This window comes from Kryptolebias marmoratus, linkage group LG15 (assembly GCF_001649575.2).
Source record: "Kryptolebias marmoratus isolate JLee-2015 linkage group LG15, ASM164957v2, whole genome shotgun sequence".
NCBI classification, from domain to species: domain Eukaryota; kingdom Metazoa; phylum Chordata; class Actinopteri; order Cyprinodontiformes; family Rivulidae; genus Kryptolebias; species Kryptolebias marmoratus.
Genome location: NC_051444.1, coordinates 11,585,578 through 11,604,111, shown reverse-complemented (window position 1 = coordinate 11,604,111; position 18,534 = coordinate 11,585,578). Strand labels below are relative to the sequence as shown.

Genomic DNA, 18,534 nt, shown 5'->3' with positions numbered 1-18,534 from the left:
CTGATATGATGAATTTGAGATTTTCATTTGTTGTCATTTGTAATCATCAAAATTAAACGAAATAAACATTTGAAATATATGAGTTTGTATGTAATGTATGAATATAATATACAAGTTTCACTTTTTAAATGGAATTACTGAAATCAATCTACGTTTTCATGATATTCTAATTTTATGACCAGCACCTGTAGTCCAGACCTGCCTCTCACAGAAAACATTTATTTTTTGCATCATCAAACAGAATTCACAACAGAAGGCCCAGAGCCCCTGAGCAGCAGAAATCTAAGCAGAGATGGCAAAATATTCCAGTTTCAAATAAATGAAAGTATCTGGTCTCCTCGGCCGTCAGCAGGAGATGAGATGATGCTTCACAGTTGTAAAAGTATTTCTTTCTGCTAACAAGAAACTCAAAATGAGCTCGTTTTTCAAAACACAAATGTCTCAAATTCATCATCAGAACAGTTGTACTTTTGTTCATTTGATCTTTACAGTAAAATCAACCGTATGACCTCAGTCTGTTCACAGGTTAGCCCATCAGGTCTTTTCCTTCTTTATTTTTTCATTTTTAAACTTACAGATAAGAAAACAAATCAATCTGTTTCTTTTCTGTTTTTAGAGAAAGACACAGGAGGACCCCAGCCACAGAAGACAAAACCCTCCAAATCTACAAAACAAACTTGGCGTTCCCAGCGCGTGAGGCCGGCTCCGCTCCAGCCGCCCAGAGACGAGCTGAAAGAGAGTCGGCATCCCTTCGCTCTGTACGGATCGGGGGAGAAGGATGCCGACATCGCAAGCAGGAAGACCCACAACGTTGGTCCTGCAGCTTCGACCACTGAGGTAAAATCGTTTGGCTTGTGGTTCTAAAAGTTTGTCGAGGCATGAGCTCGAGCCGCACCTGAGCGTTGGCGTTTGTTTCACTGGCAGATTCACGAATCGGCTCTGAGGGCGAAGACCAGGCGAGAGGTGGAGCGTCAGATCCAGAGCCAGAGATCCGAGCGGCGGAGAGCCAAGTCCGCTGACCTGGGCAAAGCCAGGAAGCTGGTTCCGGCCGACTTCAACCCCTGGCTCACCGAATACATGCGCTGCTTCTCCGCTCGCACCCGATAGGACAGTTCCAGCAGGTCGGGACGACTAAAGCCATCAGTGAGCGGAAACACCTGCAGGCGTGGATTCACTGAACAGCCCCTCAGTGTGGAGTTTAACCATTCACATATTCAGGATGTAAACCGATCAAACCTTTAACAGTTAAAGTCACTGTGCAGCTTATCAGCTCGGATCATGTTTTTATATGGATCAGTTTCGATTTATAGCGAACAAAAAGTGTTGGATCTGTCTGTGGCTGCATACAGACAAATAACACCACAGTGAGCTCACATGGAGGTAAATGGAAATAAGCAGCAAATAAATGAGTAGATTTGTTCTTTTAAATCTAAAAAACCCTCAAGTGTAATAAATAATGTGAACATTCAGTCACTTACTGTATACAAAAACATCCACAGGCATTGTTTTTATTCTAAAATGATCCTTACTTTGGTTTAATTATTTCCTAAAACTCTTGGCTTTAAATGCATTTTTTCCTTAAGTCCTGAATATAAAGTTCCTCAACATACAGACTTAAGTCTGCTTCAGAGTTTATTATCTTTGTGTTTTTTATGTGAGCTGATAGATAACCACTTTGTGCTAAAGTATCACTCGTGTTGTGACGGTTGTATTTCTCTCTCACGAGCTTCTGAACACTTCAAATGAATATTTTACGCTCAATCAGGCGCTGATGAGATTCGTTGAAGCCTCTGGATGTCTGCAGGCAGCGTGCTTCTGTGGTAATGTAGACGCAGCTGCTTTTCTTTCAAAAATATTCAGTGATTTATGGGACTTTTTGTACTTGAGAACAAAAAATTAATATTAAAAATGACCTTTTCTAAAGCACAGCAGAGTTTAAGTTATGAAGGAAAGCGTTTTATTGTTTCAGATCCTGAAGAGGAGGATAAAAATAATGCCGAAGACAAATCTGATTTAATTAAAATAAGTTTACATTGATTGTTTGCCGAGATCAAATCCAACAGCACTTTGATCGTTTGTTTATTGAAAAGCTTTTGTACAAAATATCTGATTAACTCAAGTCAGGATTTCAGTTTTTAATGTTTTGAATAGTTTGTGTTTATATATTTAGCTTATACTAAAGTAGTATTTGAAGTGTTTTTATTGCATAATAGAGATTGTTGTCATAACAGGTCAAGCAATGAAATATCAAGTCCAGCTATGAATAATATAAAATCTGCTAAGTGCCATAAATACTTAAAAGATGTTCTTTTTCCTTTATTTTTATTATTGTCGATGTAATTACTGTGAATTTTTTGCAGATAAAGCAGCTGAGACGTCTGAAAGCCTTCGTGTTGAAGGATCTAACTCTCACTTTCAGTTTTTAGCTGTTTTGATGTTTTAATCTAATAAGTTTGTGCAATAGTAATGCTGTAAAAACGGTTTTTGAGCCAGTGTGATATGAAAAATCTCAGAAAAGGACAAAAAAAAAAAAAGGATAATTATTTCCTAATCTTTCAGTAGTTTGTAAAAAGCCTTGTAGTCGGACTGTTTTAGTTTGGGATGTTGTGTAAATGTGATGTTTTTAAAGGTTTATTTGTCAGTTTTCACTGAGCCTAAATGTTCCTGTGGATCAGGACGGTGTTTTAACGTGCACTGTTTTCTGGTTTTACACGCTGTACGGAAATGTTTAAATCACACAGGAGACAACGGTTGTCTGGAGCCACGGAGCTTTTAATAAATCACTTTTCCACCTGTTTGGTACAGTAATGGGTAAAGATTTTGGTCGTGATACATTTTTTTCTGTTTTACATGTTTTTAAAGGTTTACTGAAGAACAATTAAATATATTTCCTAACTTCCATAGACCTTCATTAGTAAACAGAGTCAGTATTTAGTGTATAAATGGGTCAAATCTTGACATTCTTGTCCCACTGACCTCTGCTTCTCAGTGGAGATAAGATCCAGAGATAGTTTTTATGATTTTACGACGTTACGATCGCTGAGCCACGTTGTGCAGATCGATACCGAAGTCTCCTGGACGGTGTTTTTTGTCCACACGTGGACGTGCGTCAGGACGCTCACCTCTTCTTCTCCGAATGTCCCAAACAATCAGAACGATTCATCACATAAAACAGCTTTCCCCTTGGACAGAAGTGGTTTCTTTTCCTGCCCTTCGTGTTTGCTGCAGCCCAAACGTCTCATCTTGAATTTTCCCGATGATTTGGAAAATTGCTCCTTCCGGTTTTAGCAGACATTTCCTGCACTTTTGGCCATTTTGACACAAAGATGATTCATTGGCGGTATCCACGAAGACCAGAAGCTCCTCTTCTTTAGTGATCTGTGCTCGGGACTATTTAGAAATAAAGTTAGCAGATCGTTTTGAGACAAACTAGAAGAGAAAAAAGGAAGAAACATCGCTTGATTTATAGTCGTTTTTATTTCAAAAACATATGCCTTTTATCATAAACAATAAATTAAAAATCTATGATATTCATAATGACAAGCGAAAAATGGACATACATGAAAAGAAACGAGAAACACGGCGATATAAAACACGAGACAACAACCGGTGTTAAACAGCAAAAGCCACAGTCAGATGTTAAAAGCTCAATGATTTCCTATTTTTAAACGTTTCCTTAGCTTGAAGTGGATCTAAAAGTCTGATGTTGATGTAAAAGTGATGATAAAATAAGAAATGCTTCAGAAGAAAATAAATAAAGCGAACTTCAGGTAAGTGTCGGACCTGAAGTGTGATTGGTTAGTATCAGCCACAGCTGGAAACAGTCAGTCATGTAAACAGGCAACAATTATAAGCTAGAGACCAGTCGTTTGTCTGAATCCTTTGGGCGGAGAGACGTGTCTACACGAGCCACCGGGGTCAGTGCTGACTGCTGAACTGCTGACCGGCTTCTAACGGTCCGCGGCGAGAATCCACGCCGAGCCAATCGGTTCACAAACACACACCAGTCCTGCAAACAGCACTGCCCAGAGTTTCAAGTGCTTATACGGGAAATGCAGAATATGACATCTACTTTAATACACACGTAATATTTCCTCATGAGGAGACACTCTGATATAAAGCATGCGTTAGTCTCTATATACAGAAACTCTGTACAGTAAGGAGTTAGAATGCAGGGAGAGAGGGCAGAGTGTTAATGGAGGAGCGGGTTCGCACGTAGACTGGTGGGGGATGGGTTAAATTAGAAAGGAGAGGAGTTCAGGGTTTTTTTTACAGCAGGTTAGACAAAATATTAAACAGGGAAAGGTGAGTACTGTCAGTAGAAGTTCAAGAATTTGGGAAATTTGTTTGCATGCCAAGAGTTGCACGAGAAATTCCTTCCCGTTGCCTGTGTGCATTCACGTTTAAGCTCGGGCTGGAAGTCGTTTTCTTTTTTAAACCCTAAATAGGATCTTTTTTTTTTTCCTTTATGGCTCGATCCAAATCGCTAAATAAAAAAAATCTACCCAACGCCTTTAAAACTAACTCTTCGTCCCGTTAAATCTTGTTTATTTCCAACACAGAGGCTCAAATGCAGATTATTCGTGTGAGTAATCTAGCCGCGAGGCAGACCGGATCGATAATCTCGGTGCGATGGCGATAAAAACGTGGGACATACATGCCAGTGTTAAACGTCCTGGGTGGACAGCTGCGGGACAAGTTTGGTCCGATACAGTAGAAGACCTTCGGAGGATTTCGGGGGTTGCCGTGAAGATGTGACGACGGGGTGGGGTGGGGACAGGAGGTCTTCTCGGCTCTCTGCACATGCAGAAATGGAAACTCTGAAGGGGCCGTGCGAAGGTCAGGGAGGGGTCACCGGCACAGCAACCTGAACCCAACTCTGTTAGGTCTTCCACAGCTGTTTGTCCTCTGGTCTTCACTAACCTGCCACCAGCAGAGAGGAAACAAAGAGGCATCAAATAAACATGAACAAAGCTTACACCACACCGTGCTGGATTCTTGTTACTAAAGGGAACCGAACTGAGAGAAAATGACTAAATGCGACAAAACAATATCAACTAGCCGAAGCTGGGTCCATCGTATTTCTTTGTTTTACAGAATTTAATGACTTAAACAGAAGATACCTATTTACACACCCAACATATGTTGACTTCAACATTATTTGATCAATGTTTTAGCTCAGAAAGAGGGGAAATTTTGGATTTTTTAGCCTAAAAGTTGATTTTCGGAAAGCATGCATGAGGATTTCTCCACTCGGTTCTGAACAACGTCAACCAGATATCAGAAAACATTAAGACAATTCTTATAGCATATGCAGACAGAAAAGCACTTTTAACATTTTTTTTTTGTCACCTTGATTGTGTTTTGAGGTCCACTAGCAGCCGCACTCCTGGGCGCCCTGCGGCTGAGCGCGACGGGGAGAACGAAGCTGTCGCAACGCTGCGTCGCCGTACTGGATCCCTGACCCCATCCTCTCTGGGTCCAGTTCCCCTGAGACAGAGAGAAATAGAGAGAGACAAAAAAAAAGGGCCAATCAGTGAACAAACTAACAAGTGTCTCTCCTCAAATAAAGAGAAACCAAAAGAGGGAGGTGAACTCTTTGTGTAGCGGCACAAACGCCACATCTTCCACATCCTTTTTCTGTAAAACTTTCGCTTCCTTCTTTCTAACTCCAGGTCCGAATTAGGAGGTGGCGTTTCCTGCAGTCGTACCTGGGACTATGCCTAAATCCTGCAGGGATAAAAGAGCTTCCATAACTACTGTTTAGGGCTCCTACCTGACTCGATCTTGTTCAGGATCTTCCGGGCGCACTGAACAAAGGCCTCTTCGACGTTCTCCCCTGTGAGGGCACTCGTCTCCAGGAACATCAGCTCTAAACACACACATATATTCTCTGATCAGGACAGCAGCTACAAACATTCTTTGGTTCTTTGACTCAGCGGCCGATGTTACCATTTTCCTGAGCAAACCGTGACGCCTCCAGGAAGGTGACCTCTCTGTCGGCGTCCAGGTCCTTCTTGTTCCCGCAGAGGATGATGACGATGTTCTGACTGGCCAGCATCCTGGCGTCACTCAGCCACGTGGTCAGAGCGTTGTACGTTTCTCGACTGAAACCGGAAACAGAAATAAAGTTGGAAAGGTTCTGGAGCAGGAAACAGAGCCAGACCGGCGTCACTTTTTTTTGGCGGGGGGGGGGGTGCAATACCTGGTGATGTCGTAGACAAGCAGGGCCCCCGCTGCCCCTCTGTAGTAGCTCCTGGTCACAGACCTACACACAAACGCGCAGATGTCAAGGAGAATCTAACTTCAATTAATTATAAGTACTTAAATTCAGCGCTCCACCAACACCGAAGGTTCTGCTGTACAGATGGGGTTGTAAACAGAAGCGACGCCAGACATCCAAACACGATAATAATGAGGCTCACAGACGATAAAAGCTGAATCTTTCTGACCTGAAGCGTTCCTGTCCCGCGGTGTCCCAGATTTGCAGCTTGACCGTTTTGTTGACCACACTGATGATCTTGGAGCCGAACTCCACACCAATCGTGTGGTTGGATTCATCCTTAACTGGACAGGAAGGAGGAGAAGAAGAAGAAGAAGAAAAAGGATTAATCAGGTGTTTACAATGGATTAGTAACAAGGATGTGATCCAAAGTGTCCCTGAAAATAGATTCACTGTAATGAGCTGCATCCTTCAGTGAACTAGTTTATTATTCTGTATTTGTCTAAGATCAACCCTTATTTTAGAAGGTTTTTTAGGCAGATTATGACCACATGCAGTGATAATATTTGCAGCTGATGAAACACAACAACTTATTAATGGTGACCAATCCAACACAGAGTTACCTGACCCTAAAAGAGCACTTGTTAAACACTAATATGCATTTATACCTTCTGTTTGCTTACTTACACACCATCTTCATTGTTCCAGCTCAAGCTATGATCAAAAGCACTTAACTATGAAAAATAATCAGCGTCAACTAGCCTCATCTTTATAACTTACATCTCTTCTCTATGAACTGGTGCAGCAGACAGGATTTGCCTGTTCCAGCATTCCCAATCACCAGGAATTTAAACAGGAAATCTGCAGAGAAAGCAATAAAAATAACATCATACAGATAGGCGAGATGATTTATCTACTAATAGGAAATGCTCTGTCAGCTGATCCTACCAGACAAAATGAGTTTATTGCAGTTATAAACCATCTGATTTGAGTTAAACATAAACTAGAAAATCTCTACATGGAAAAAAAGCATTGCTATGTTGGTCACGGATGTTATATTTGTCTATTTCTTGTGTAAACACCTAAAAAACAACACCTGACTCGGATGTATAAACAATCAGGAGGAACTAGTTTATCCACAAATAGCTTGCACTGCGTTCAGGGTTATGCTAATGTTGAAATAGTCAAATTAGGACAACACAAAACGTAGTAAAATTAGTGTTTTTAGGCGCTCGGTCGCAGGTTAATACCAGCTCAGCCCAGGTTCCGATAATCTCCATCCTCTGAAACCTTTAAATTCGGGACATTTGCCGTAAAATACAACGTGTGGTCTGACCGTGTGGTCCCTGCGGTTGTTACGGTCAGAACCCTTCAGAGTTAGCCTGTCAGCTATCTGTTCCCGATAAGAAAACAGCCGTCTGCCCTCGGCACACCTGCCTCCGTCCGCCCCGGCCACACCGACCCGTTAACGGCCACCGCCCGGCCGGCCGGACAGCCTCATTACCGTAAGACTCCGACATCGACGCGGCGCTTCGACACCAGAAACGATGGGAGGGAGAAACACACGCTGGCAGATGTGCAGCTAGCTTAAAAAAATAACCCCACAGAGGAATATAGTCCTGTGGGTAATTTCCGTGGATTCCAGCTGATTTCCACTTCCGACTTCCCTCGACTGTTGCAGTCTTTCAAAATAAAAGCCCTCTGAGATTAACCGATCTGATGTAATGAACTCATTCGGACACACGGGGGCGCCGTTCACGTTAAATGTTAAAATCTATTGCATGCATTGTTAAAAAAATGTACAAATCTTAATACCCTTCACTGTATTTACTTCTCTTAAAGCAGTGACAGGATGTGCTACATGTTCAAATAGCTGCATGCAAATAGACTTTTGCCATTCACTTTTAACTTTTTTTTAAAATATAAAAGTAACAACACATCTTCTAATTAGTTTCTCACGTTTATCTGGTATTCAAAAACAGCTAAATCCGCTCGGCATGAAGTGACATGACATTTTTTATCAGAAGCATTTTTATTTTAACATTAAAGATCTGTACGGTGCACAGTTTTGTCCAAAAGATCTTCCAGAAATACATTCATAAAGACCAAGATCAAATGGCTGTTCTCAACTTTCAGTGTTGTTTCCTAAGAACAAGGCCAGTATCTTTCAGGTAGGCTGTTTATAAACTTTTTACATGTTTTACATACCTGTAAAAAAATTCTGTGCCGCCTGATGAATTTGCATCTTCATACATTTAATAATGTATTTATATTCTTCATATTTACTGTAATTTATTTTAGGCAGAATGGCTTTTCTAGCATATACAATGGTTAATTTTAGGCGATTTAGGCTTTTCTTGCATTTGTGGTAACTTATTTCTTTTTAAATTTACAGTATTTTCACGTCTTGCCCACGGTTTCTCTGTGCAGATAGAATCCCACGGAAAAGTACACGCAATAAACACCAACATGGAATGAAGAAATAAAATATAGCTGTCACTAAAAGATAAATTAAATATATCCTAGATCTATGCTAGAAATAAAATGGTGCAGTTACACTGGTTGAGCAGTAGGTGGTAGTAGGTAGTGGATGAACTTCAATAACGTCGCCAATGTGTGTATTTCTCAACTGTATTGACCACTATGAATAAAAAGACTAGGATCTTTGAAATATTAATTTAAAGTACCACAAAGCTTGAATACTATGAGTAGAATTTAAATATATTTGCCAAATCCAATGCATCACGCTCTACTCCTGTCTGCCGGTCCGGTCCTGAAGGGGGCGCTAATGTAACCTTCGCCGTGAACCGCCGCAGATTTCTGCCCGAGAAGAAGAAACGCAGACTCGGCTAATGAGCTAGCCTAGCTGCAAAATATTATTTTAGTAAAGAAAACATGGCTACTGTGCTCCCCATCAGACCGCCTTGCGATAGTAACCCTGCCACTCCAGGAGCACAGTCTATAAAGGTGACATTTACGTTCCTGAAGTCATCTATAGGTTTGTTTTTAGCCATCCGACCGTAACCTCCGTTCAGACTGACTCCAGCAACATTACCGTCGTTCCTTTGTTTTCATTCGTATGATTGGTTAACTTGTTCGGTTTTATTCAAAGTCCTCTCATGTGTGTAGTTTGACTGGTGCAAGCACGAAACGGGACCTTAAATGTGTAACACAGTAATCTCGTTATTTCTGTGGCCTCCCCCATATGTGTTTTTTAAAAATAATGCTTTGTTTTGCCTTTCAAAATAAACATATTTTACATTCGTAAGCCTATTTACAATCGAGGTTTGCGTAATGAATCATTATATTAAACTCTTAAAACCATTCCACCATATCATGAAAACAAAGCGCGTATTTCGTGTTAAAATGGATGCCCTCTAATGTAAACATAAACATATTCTGCCATAGAAAAATATGTTCTGTCTAAGATGTATCTGCTATAAAATTTAATAGTCTATAATTAATTTTACAAATGATAAGTGATATTGAAGTCATAAAAGTATATTATTGTATTTTTTGTGCACCCAGATTTCTGTTTAAGACTTTGTTTTTTAGATTTCTGATGTAAAAATGTTAAATTTTTTGTTTTCTATTTCATTTTCTAATTCAAATTCACACATAAATGTGGTTTGGGTTGGAAACATGTATATAACTTGGTATTATACAGTAACTTTGAACTTCATCTGTCTGAAAAAAAGCTGTCTTTAAGCGTTCTCCTAATGGTATAGGTGCTGATTAAAAGCGTAAAAATAAATTGCTTAATTTATTTCGAGTTTAAATACACTGACATTGTATTGTATTAATTGTATTATTTAAGTTAGAATTTGTTTTCTGCTTGCCTTTAGGAAGATGTAATAGAAGAAGTGTCCAATGATGGCAGCCAGCCTGCTAAAAGAAGGAGAATGGGTTCAGGGGACAGCTCCAGAAGCTGTGACACCTTCAGTCAAGAGCTTGGGTAGGTCAGCTGGATCCTTGGTGCAGTTGGTGGTCCAGTAAATACTCTCTGCCATCGTCTTGTACTACCTAATTGTACTTTTTTCAAACAGTTTAACCATACCATCATTCCACTCTTTTAGGCCGACATATTTCCCTGCAGAAAACCTGACAGAATACAAGTGGCCACCTGACGAAATGGGAGAGTATTATATGCTGCAGGAGCAGGTCAGCGAGTATCTGGGAGTGACGTCGTTCAAGAGGAAGTATCCTGGTAAGGTTGACAAAATTATTTTCACTGAAGCTTGAATGCTTTGCCTCCCTTCTAAATTGGCTTTGAATAAAAAGCATTTGTAAAACAACCGAAAGGAAAACCTAAACGTGTTGGTGAACCACTCTCGATAAAATATTGTTAATTGTGAAAATGATTGTTTTCTTGTGAAAAAACGTTTGTCAGCAGTATTGATTTTCCCTCTGTAGATATGGAAAGAAGAGACCTGTCTCACAAAGAGAAGCTCTACCTTCGTGAACAGAATGTCATCACGGAGACGCAATGCACTCTGGGTACAAACAAGTCCATAAACTAAGACTCTTTTACTTTGCATGTATAGCTGTCTCACTGTAGTTCATAAAATCCTACCATACTCTTTACATGACCCAGTTTGTTGTTGTTGTCTGCAGGTCTGACGGCTCTGCGGAGCGATGAAGTGATAGATCTGATGATAAAGGAGTATCCCTCCAAACATTCAGAGTATTCTGTCATACTGCAGGAAAGAGAGCGACAGAGAATAGCGAAAGAATACTCTGTAAGCAAAGACAGCAAAAATATCTTTTGCTTTATTGAAAAGTAAAAATAACAGGTATGAAGATACTCTTTACATTTGGTTTCGTTTTTCCGTTGTAGCAAATGCAGCAGCAGAACCCTCAGAAGGTGGAGGCCAGTAAGGTTCCCGAGTACATAAAGGAGGCAGCAAAGAAAGCTGCAGAGTTCAACAGTAACTTCAACAGGGAGCGTATGGAGGAGAGGAGAGCTTACTTTGACCTCCAGACACACGTAAATTCAACTGGAAATGACAAACAATTTCCCTTAGAAGCCACTGGCTACTTACTTAGCTTAAATTCAGATTTTAATGTTCTTTTTATTTGTCCCAGATTATCCAGGTACCGCAGGGCAGATTCAAGGTGCTGGCTCCAGAGCTAACCAGAACTGGGCCTTTCCCTGTGGCTCTCATACCGGGACAGTTCCAAGATTACTACAAAAGGTACAATTCACACACACAAAATAGCTTTTATTATCCTATTGTTTTGTAGCTCTTTCCTTTGATACGTTATTGTTATCTTCATGGCAGGTACTCTCCCAATGAGCTGCGCTATTTGCCGCTGAACACTGCTCTGTTTGAGCCTCCACTGGATCCAGAGCTTCCTGCTCTGGACTCAGAGCCTGACTCAGATGATGCTGAGGATGGCAAGGATGACAAGAAGATCAAGAACTCATCTGTAAGCCAGTAGTCATAGTTGTGTAGAAATAAATGATCTGTACAAACAGATGCACATTTACCGGATGTTATACAATCGAGTTAAGCTGTTAACTCTTAAATGTCCGCCTGTCTGTGTTAATCTACAGGACAGCTCTTCAGGTAACACATCAGACATAGAGAGCCAGGAGGGCGGAGGAGGACAGGGCCACAAATCCAAAGTCAAAGACAGGACATCGACGCCGGGCAAAGACCAGCGCCACGCTGCCTCCCACAAAGCCCCTCCAGGGTACAAGGTAGAGGACAAAACCACCTGAACTCTTCTCCAACAGCAGCAGCAGCACTTTTCTACCCACTCCTCCTCTCTCTTCTACTACCACTTCCTTATTCCATCCATTCCCGCCACCCCCTCCCTAGCTCTCTCCACTTTGTTGTCGGGCCTCTACAGTTGGTCAGCTCTTTTCCAGCTGGGACATCCTGACTCACACTCGCAGACACACACAGGGGAGTCCTGCCCTCAGTTTTTGGTTTAACGATTGTCACGTGGCTTCTTTTTTTTTCTGCTCTTCCCCCCTCCTTTTTGTACCAAATTGTGAGCAATAAGAAGATTTTAAAGGAACAGTTTACTTTATTTCTCTTTTTTCGCTGCACTTTTCCTTTTTTTTTTTTTTTCCGGTGAAGACGAACTCGAACTTTTTAGATTTTTCTTCTTTTGATTGTCTTCAATATACCTCTTGTCTGTCCTCACTTGTCAAAAAAAAAATATTTTCATGACAAGTTTGTGGATGTTTTGGCTGCTAGTTTTCCCTTTTCAATTTTGAAAAGAAAGTTTTGTTCTTATGACATAGAAAAAAACAAACCACATAAAATTTGTGGTTGGTATTTACAGTTGTTGTTAGCTCTAAAGAAATTTAACATTTATATATGAAGTTTAGTGCACACTTGATCCTAATGATTTAAATGAGACCCCGACTACTAAGACCTGTAGACTTGGAATGTTATTATTGCAATATCCTATTAAAAACACTTGATAAAAACATATACAACATATACTTTTTTCAGATTACATTAGAACATATTTTGGATCGCAGCTCCCATCATTGCTTTGTGTGTGCAATGCATTCTGAGTCAACGATGACGTGAAATGACCGCTGGACTGTCACAGATTCAGTGATGTCACAACTTTTATCAGCCTGCAGTAAATATATTTAGATCCAGCTGCTTACAGTCAAAATGCAGCAAAAGCATTAAATCAAATCTTCACGGCGTTCCTGGATGACAAAGAGCAAAGTCAGCTTTCTGTGTCTTTTCTGATTTGTTCAATTCTTTTGTCAAATAGAGGAAACAGACTCACTCACAGGGGCTGCTTTGAGTACAAGGTTTCTTTAGCAAAATGTGTTTTTAGCTGCGTCCCATTTTGTCGAAGTACAGTAGACTGAAGATCACTTTCTGGCCTCATGATAAGCTTATATGATGAGAACAAAATGGATGAATAGATTGAACTATACCAAGAGAGATGGCTCGAATGAAAGCCGTCGTGGCTCAGTGCACAGACTTCGCTCCACTCTCCTCCTCCCACCTCTCTGATCTTCTGCGAAAAACTGCTCAAACTGAGACTGAGCAAAGGTCCAGAATCCTGGGCTCTTAGCTGGCATTTTACATCAGTAATACCCATAATGCATTACAAACGAAAGCAATAATGGGAGCGTACGAGTAAGAGTTTTTTAAGATTAAAAGAAAAATATCTTTAAATATCTTCCCAGCCAAATCTTAATGTTAACCTGTTAAGCCAGAAAAGTCATATTAGTCGGCGTTCCATTTACTGTTGTTTTGATAAAATAACACCTTGTTTATACACCAAGCAATGTACTATTAATGTGTTATTAGTGTCAGACAGCTGCTTGGTTTGGACACCACCTGACTTTCTTTTTTTAATGACCTTGTTCACACTGTCGCTGAGCTGACCTGCAGGTAGTATTCTGTGTGCTGACTGATTGAGCCACACATCTGCTTTGTCTGACACACAGGCATGAAATATCTTTGGTTCTGATACTAAATCAAAAGCTTTAGGCACCGTTAGCTCACCTGTTCCCTACAGGCCACTGTGCACTTCTACAGTTAAAGTAAACTTCACATCCTCTAAAATGTGCTGGTAAATTACCATCTAAAAAGACTATACTGGACCTGAATGTGTCCATCTGAGTTGAGCTCAGCTTTGTAGTGTGGGGATGGTCCTCTTATGGCATCAGATTTAATCTGACGTTTTCAGTGTATTATTTTGTTCAATCCTTCAAACCGAAGTCTCCAAAAAAACATCATTCGAAAGTGTCACCTTGTGATGATTTTAAAGGGAGGTAGATGTATTAACGTTTTAAAAGTTTCCATGTTTAAACCTATTTAAAGTATAGACAATATATAAACACTCATTTCACCTGTTCAGCTGTAGTTTGAACCGATCTGCCCCCCGTAGATGGAAGGTTGAATGTTTTGTATTAATTCTGTTGTTTCCTCAAACTTTCCAGAAAAGCTTTTATTCAGTGAATTGACTGCTAACTAATAGATATAGTTAATATTATTATTTTGCCCTGATCTGACCACCATCTGCAGGTCGGTCGGTGGAGTTGATGACCTCCCAATTAGTCTCTAAACCTATAGGGATTTTACAGATCATTTCAAGCATAAAAAAGAATAATGTTCAATAAAGGAGGATTTAACATGGCTAACCGGCTCTGCAGCTGTGTGTTAGGATGTGATATATGTTATTCAATCTAAATTGCACCATAAACTTTTACCCAGCTGTGAATGGAGCAGTGGATGAGTGTGTATATTCAGCTAGTATATAGATATAAAGTAAGCCTCTGCAACCTCTTGTTAGAGCAACAGGACTCTAAAGCTGTTAATTTATAGAAAAAGCATACTTGGTTGGAAGTGAGTGTTTTGAGAAAGTTAGTACTGTTTATAATATGTGCATGATATATGCAATATTTCTTGTCTGAATTCGGTTAATTTAGAATAAAATACATTGAAACAAGCTGGATTCAGTCTCATGAATCACACTTTCAGCTTCACTGGGAAGATAGTTCCACCGAAGGGACGGTTTCTCTGTTCAGGCATCACACAGATAGTTTGGGTTTCCCATCCTCTAAACGGAGCAATTCTGATCATGAAGGAGTTTCTTTTTCAATGCATACAGTATATATATTTATATATATATATATATAACGGTGTGACTCATCAAGTAATGACTTTTATCACACATCATTCCAGGCAGGTTAGAATGACGTTTATGTCAGTTTTTCCCCTTTTACTCCCACAGTACTGTAATTTATTTAGAAGTTAACCTCAGGTTAGTTCCCTTGTTGTTTTCTGTTTGTACCTGCAGCAGTACGGACTCTGTTTCTATCATCAGTCAGTGATGTGGACGGATGTTTACTTGCTCCAGTGCAGATAGAAGCATTATGCTCCTGTGCTTCCTAATCTTTCTGCTCTTTTTGTTTAAATTTTCCTCTCTTACATATTTTAAACTCAACAGGAAGTTTTATTTGGTAACTCTGTTTTTTTAACTTTAGTTCCTTCACATCTACAAGAAACAGAGTTGGGAATGTTTACAAACCAAATTCATTACCTGACTATTTAAATATGTTTTCTAAACAGCATTGAACCCTACGGCTTTGTAAATAGGTGTGATCCAAAAACAGCTGCAGGATTTTTACTGTTTATTCATTTATTTTTTTAATTAAGGCACCGTTTCATGAGTGAAAATCCAGATGCTGAAGTCTTTGTTTGGTTCAAGTGAACACTTTAACTTTCACATAATATATATATATATATATATATATACAGGTTTTGTTCCCACAAATCCAAATTCACACTCATGATTATTAAACTGCCAAACTTTAGTTTTTAATCTGCTTTGACAGAAGGTGTTTAATTCAGTTTTTCTCAATGTCCTCTACAAAGCAGACAAAATGTTTCTTAGTTAAAACCAAGTATTCCTTCCTTCTTCCAGAGATTTCTGTATTCTGCTGTATTTCCATGCCTACAAGATGTGTGATTGGTTTTTATAGCGTTATTCTGCCCTTGCAGCTTAAGGTCATTCCCAGTGCAATATGTGGCATTTGCATGAAGGGTAAAGAGGCGAACAGGAGAGGCAAGCCGGAGGCTCTCATTCACTGCTCCCAATGTGATAACAGCGGTAAGTCTGCACGCTGACTTTTAAAATTACATTTCCAGCCGTTGTCCTGCTGTTTCTTGCTTACAGCAACATTTAAACAGGTTTAAATTATACCTATGTTTAGGTTCTTATAGACAGGTATGTTTAAAACACTCAGAGGTGTTTAAGTGAATATCTTATCTTAGTTCTTTACTTTAAAGCTGGATATTAATGTTTGTAAATATTTTTCAAATGTTGCACATTTATGGCAGAGTACAGCAGTTATGAAAAAGACTATTTTAGATATTTATTTCTAACAATAGCCGATGGAAAAAAATATATTTAGTTCTCCTTCTGAAGCTCTTCTAAAATAAACACACAAAGTTAGGTTGTGTCTCACCTGTGTGTTTGTGTGACCTTAATGTATATATTGTTGTTGTTGTGTGTGTTTCCCCCACCTGTGTCTGTTATACGCCTCAGGCCACCCGTCCTGCTTGGACATGAGCGAGGAGCTGGTGTGTGTGATCCAGACGTACCGCTGGCAGTGCATGGAGTGTAAGACCTGCACCGTGTGCCAGCAGCCCCACCACGAGGACGAGATGATGTTCTGTGACAAGTGTGACCGGGGATACCACACGTTCTGCGTCGGCATGGACTCAATACCTACAGGTGAGCTGATCCACATGAAACTGGTTGCTGTATCCATTCTTGATGGGTCTTTTCTTCTGTTTTATTTTGTAGGAAACACTATTTACCAGCTTAAAATTCTGACTAAACCAAGTTTGTTTTTAATTAAATGAACATACTAGCTGCATTGCTTTGATCAAGGTAGTATAAGTTTTTTATTTTCATTACCAAAGGAATAAAAAAACTCATGTATACAAACAAAATGTAAAAGTTAATTTCAATGTGAAAGAGAAGCACAAGCCAAGCAGTAGGTCCTGAACCAGAGAAGTTACAGGAAATGGGTCAAAAAGCACGTGTTAGTGTTAGTGAGCAGACTTTAAGAAATGAGCTGAAGACAAACAAGACTGATGTGCAAAACAGCCAAACATAAACCATCTTTACAACAAACCTAAAATAATATGAGTTAAAGAGAGGAGACGTCAGTGAAGAGTTGGAAGAAAGTGATATTTGGGTTTAGGATTTTTTTGTTTTTCATCACAAATATCAAGATAAAATCACAAATATCATATTTTTAAGTATGTTTTCCATAGCTTCTGTGTGTGAGAGAGAGAGTGTGTGTGTTTTATCTACATAATTAAACAGCTGAGTGAACATCTTCCACTTGACAGCTTCACATCACAAGGGAGGAAGAAAACCAGCATCACATTCATTATTTTAATATTTCTTTATGTACTTGACCTTCATTATTTCATTTTTAATGTCACTAATTTATTCTGTTTCCTCAGGTCACTGGATATGTGAGGTTTGTGACAAAGACTTTACCACGCCTAAGAAGAAAGGAGCGGTCAAAACTCCTAAGAAATCAAAGTCGGCTCAAAAATAATTAAGTTATATAATAAGTCCAGTCCACCAATGCACTATCATTAATTTGTTCCAATATATCACAGATTTTTAAAGCTGTGTTGTAACATGACCTTTGAATGCCTAAATGATCAAGAAGAAAAGAAAGAAAAAAAAACCCCACATCTTTTCACCTGATTGGTAACAATTAATCCTTCAGGAATTAAATTGTTAAAGGCTAGAAAGAGCGATAAATGATCTATAATTGAAGTCAGTGAATCCCTTCCTGGGTGCCGGACAGTTTAGACGTGTTTGTAAATGTGTGCGGTTTCATCCAGCAGCCCTTCTGACCTCAGAGGTAGACAACGTCTGATATTAACGTAGGCTGAATGATTTCTGACACGACTTCGATCAGCATCCCAACTTACCTCCAGGAAACAAACGGACTGTGCAGTTTCTGTATCGTTGTGTTTCTGCAGCTATGAACTGTGTTATGGAAAATAACTTCAGTTTCAACAAATGGTGCTTTGTCTCCTGTACTACTGGAACATACAGGATTTTTGTGTTAATTTGAACACAACTCTCATTGTTTTTGTGTTTCATTATTTCTACTTTGTGTTTTTATGAATTTCTTATTTAATAAGGCAGGTCAGTGAGGGGCATTTCTTTTTTTTTTTTTTAATGTTGCTTTAGATCCTTTGTAGTCAGTTACCTGTTGATGCTGGAGTTTCAGGTTTGGTGAGGCCACCTTCTCTCTTCTTGTCGTTCTAAAAGAAAACCACTTGAATTTACACTAAAATTAGCATCCATCAGTGTAAAGACATTGCAGTCATGTTAAATTTCATTTTGTTATCGTTTTAAAATTGTGTTTTGCATTATTAATTGGTAATGATTGAATTATTTGAGAACTGTGTGTTCCTTTTAATGTTATAGTGATATTTTTGTTTGTTTTTCGCAATAAAAGACGCTTAAAAAGAGTCAAAATGCAGTTATTACCTCTTACATGTGTTCATTTTACTTTATCAGTAGCTTTGCACATTTATTACAGATTTAGCAGTTGCAAAAACCCCTCATAAGTATTACTTGTCTATTTTAATGCCTATTTAGATAAATACAGCCTGATAATCACATAAATTGTAGTTAAAAGGTGACTGAAATAACACTATTAACAATATTAGCAATACCTAAACTAAGTCTGTTAATATCTGAAGTAGAATTTCAATTCAGAGAAACTCGTATAAAATATCCCATTGTTACTAGTCATAAGATAATTTATGTCAAAC

General features: G+C 39.2%; 3 protein-coding genes across 5 annotated transcripts in view; 2 read left to right on the top strand and 1 right to left on the bottom strand.

Annotated features, from left to right (window-relative positions):
- ccsapb (centriole, cilia and spindle-associated protein b) overlaps positions 1-2,603 on the top strand; it is a 5,729-nt gene extending 3,126 nt beyond the window's left edge. For both annotated transcript variants that reach the window (XM_017418668.3, XM_017418667.3), the window contains 2 exons: positions 617-837; positions 925-2,603. In XM_017418668.3, coding sequence (XP_017274157.1) covers positions 617-837; positions 925-1,107 — 404 coding nt within the window. In that variant the 3' untranslated portion in view covers positions 1,108-2,603. The remainder of the gene's footprint in view (positions 1-616; positions 838-924) is intronic.
- An 855-nt stretch (positions 2,604-3,458) lies between these two features.
- On the bottom strand, positions 3,459-7,894 carry rab4a (RAB4a, member RAS oncogene family). Its single transcript, XM_017418632.3, has 8 exons — positions 7,728-7,894; positions 7,004-7,084; positions 6,453-6,567; positions 6,206-6,268; positions 5,953-6,107; positions 5,777-5,872; positions 5,353-5,490; positions 3,459-4,923 (listed from the first exon to the last, which is right to left on the bottom strand). Exons 1-7 carry the CDS (start codon positions 7,741-7,743, stop codon positions 5,375-5,377), a joined length of 642 nt encoding a protein of 213 aa, XP_017274121.1. The 5' UTR covers positions 7,744-7,894; the 3' UTR covers positions 3,459-4,923; positions 5,353-5,374.
- Positions 7,895-9,021: 1,127 nt separating this feature from the next.
- phf10 (PHD finger protein 10) lies at positions 9,022-18,228 on the top strand. 2 transcript variants are annotated; one of them, XM_017418826.3, is made up of 12 exons: positions 9,022-9,190; positions 10,069-10,178; positions 10,300-10,430; positions 10,637-10,720; positions 10,838-10,962; positions 11,061-11,210; positions 11,309-11,418; positions 11,506-11,653; positions 11,781-11,927; positions 15,718-15,826; positions 16,265-16,453; positions 17,197-18,228. In XM_017418826.3, the coding sequence occupies exons 1-12, from the start codon at positions 9,119-9,121 to the stop codon at positions 17,292-17,294; spliced, it is 1,473 nt and encodes a 490-aa protein (XP_017274315.1). In that variant the 5' UTR covers positions 9,022-9,118; the 3' UTR covers positions 17,295-18,228. The 2 variants fall into 2 exon arrangements, with proteins under 2 accessions (XP_017274315.1, XP_037835834.1); XM_037979906.1 differs by having other exon boundaries at positions 9,124-9,221.
- The last annotated feature ends 306 nt before the right edge of the window (positions 18,229-18,534 follow it).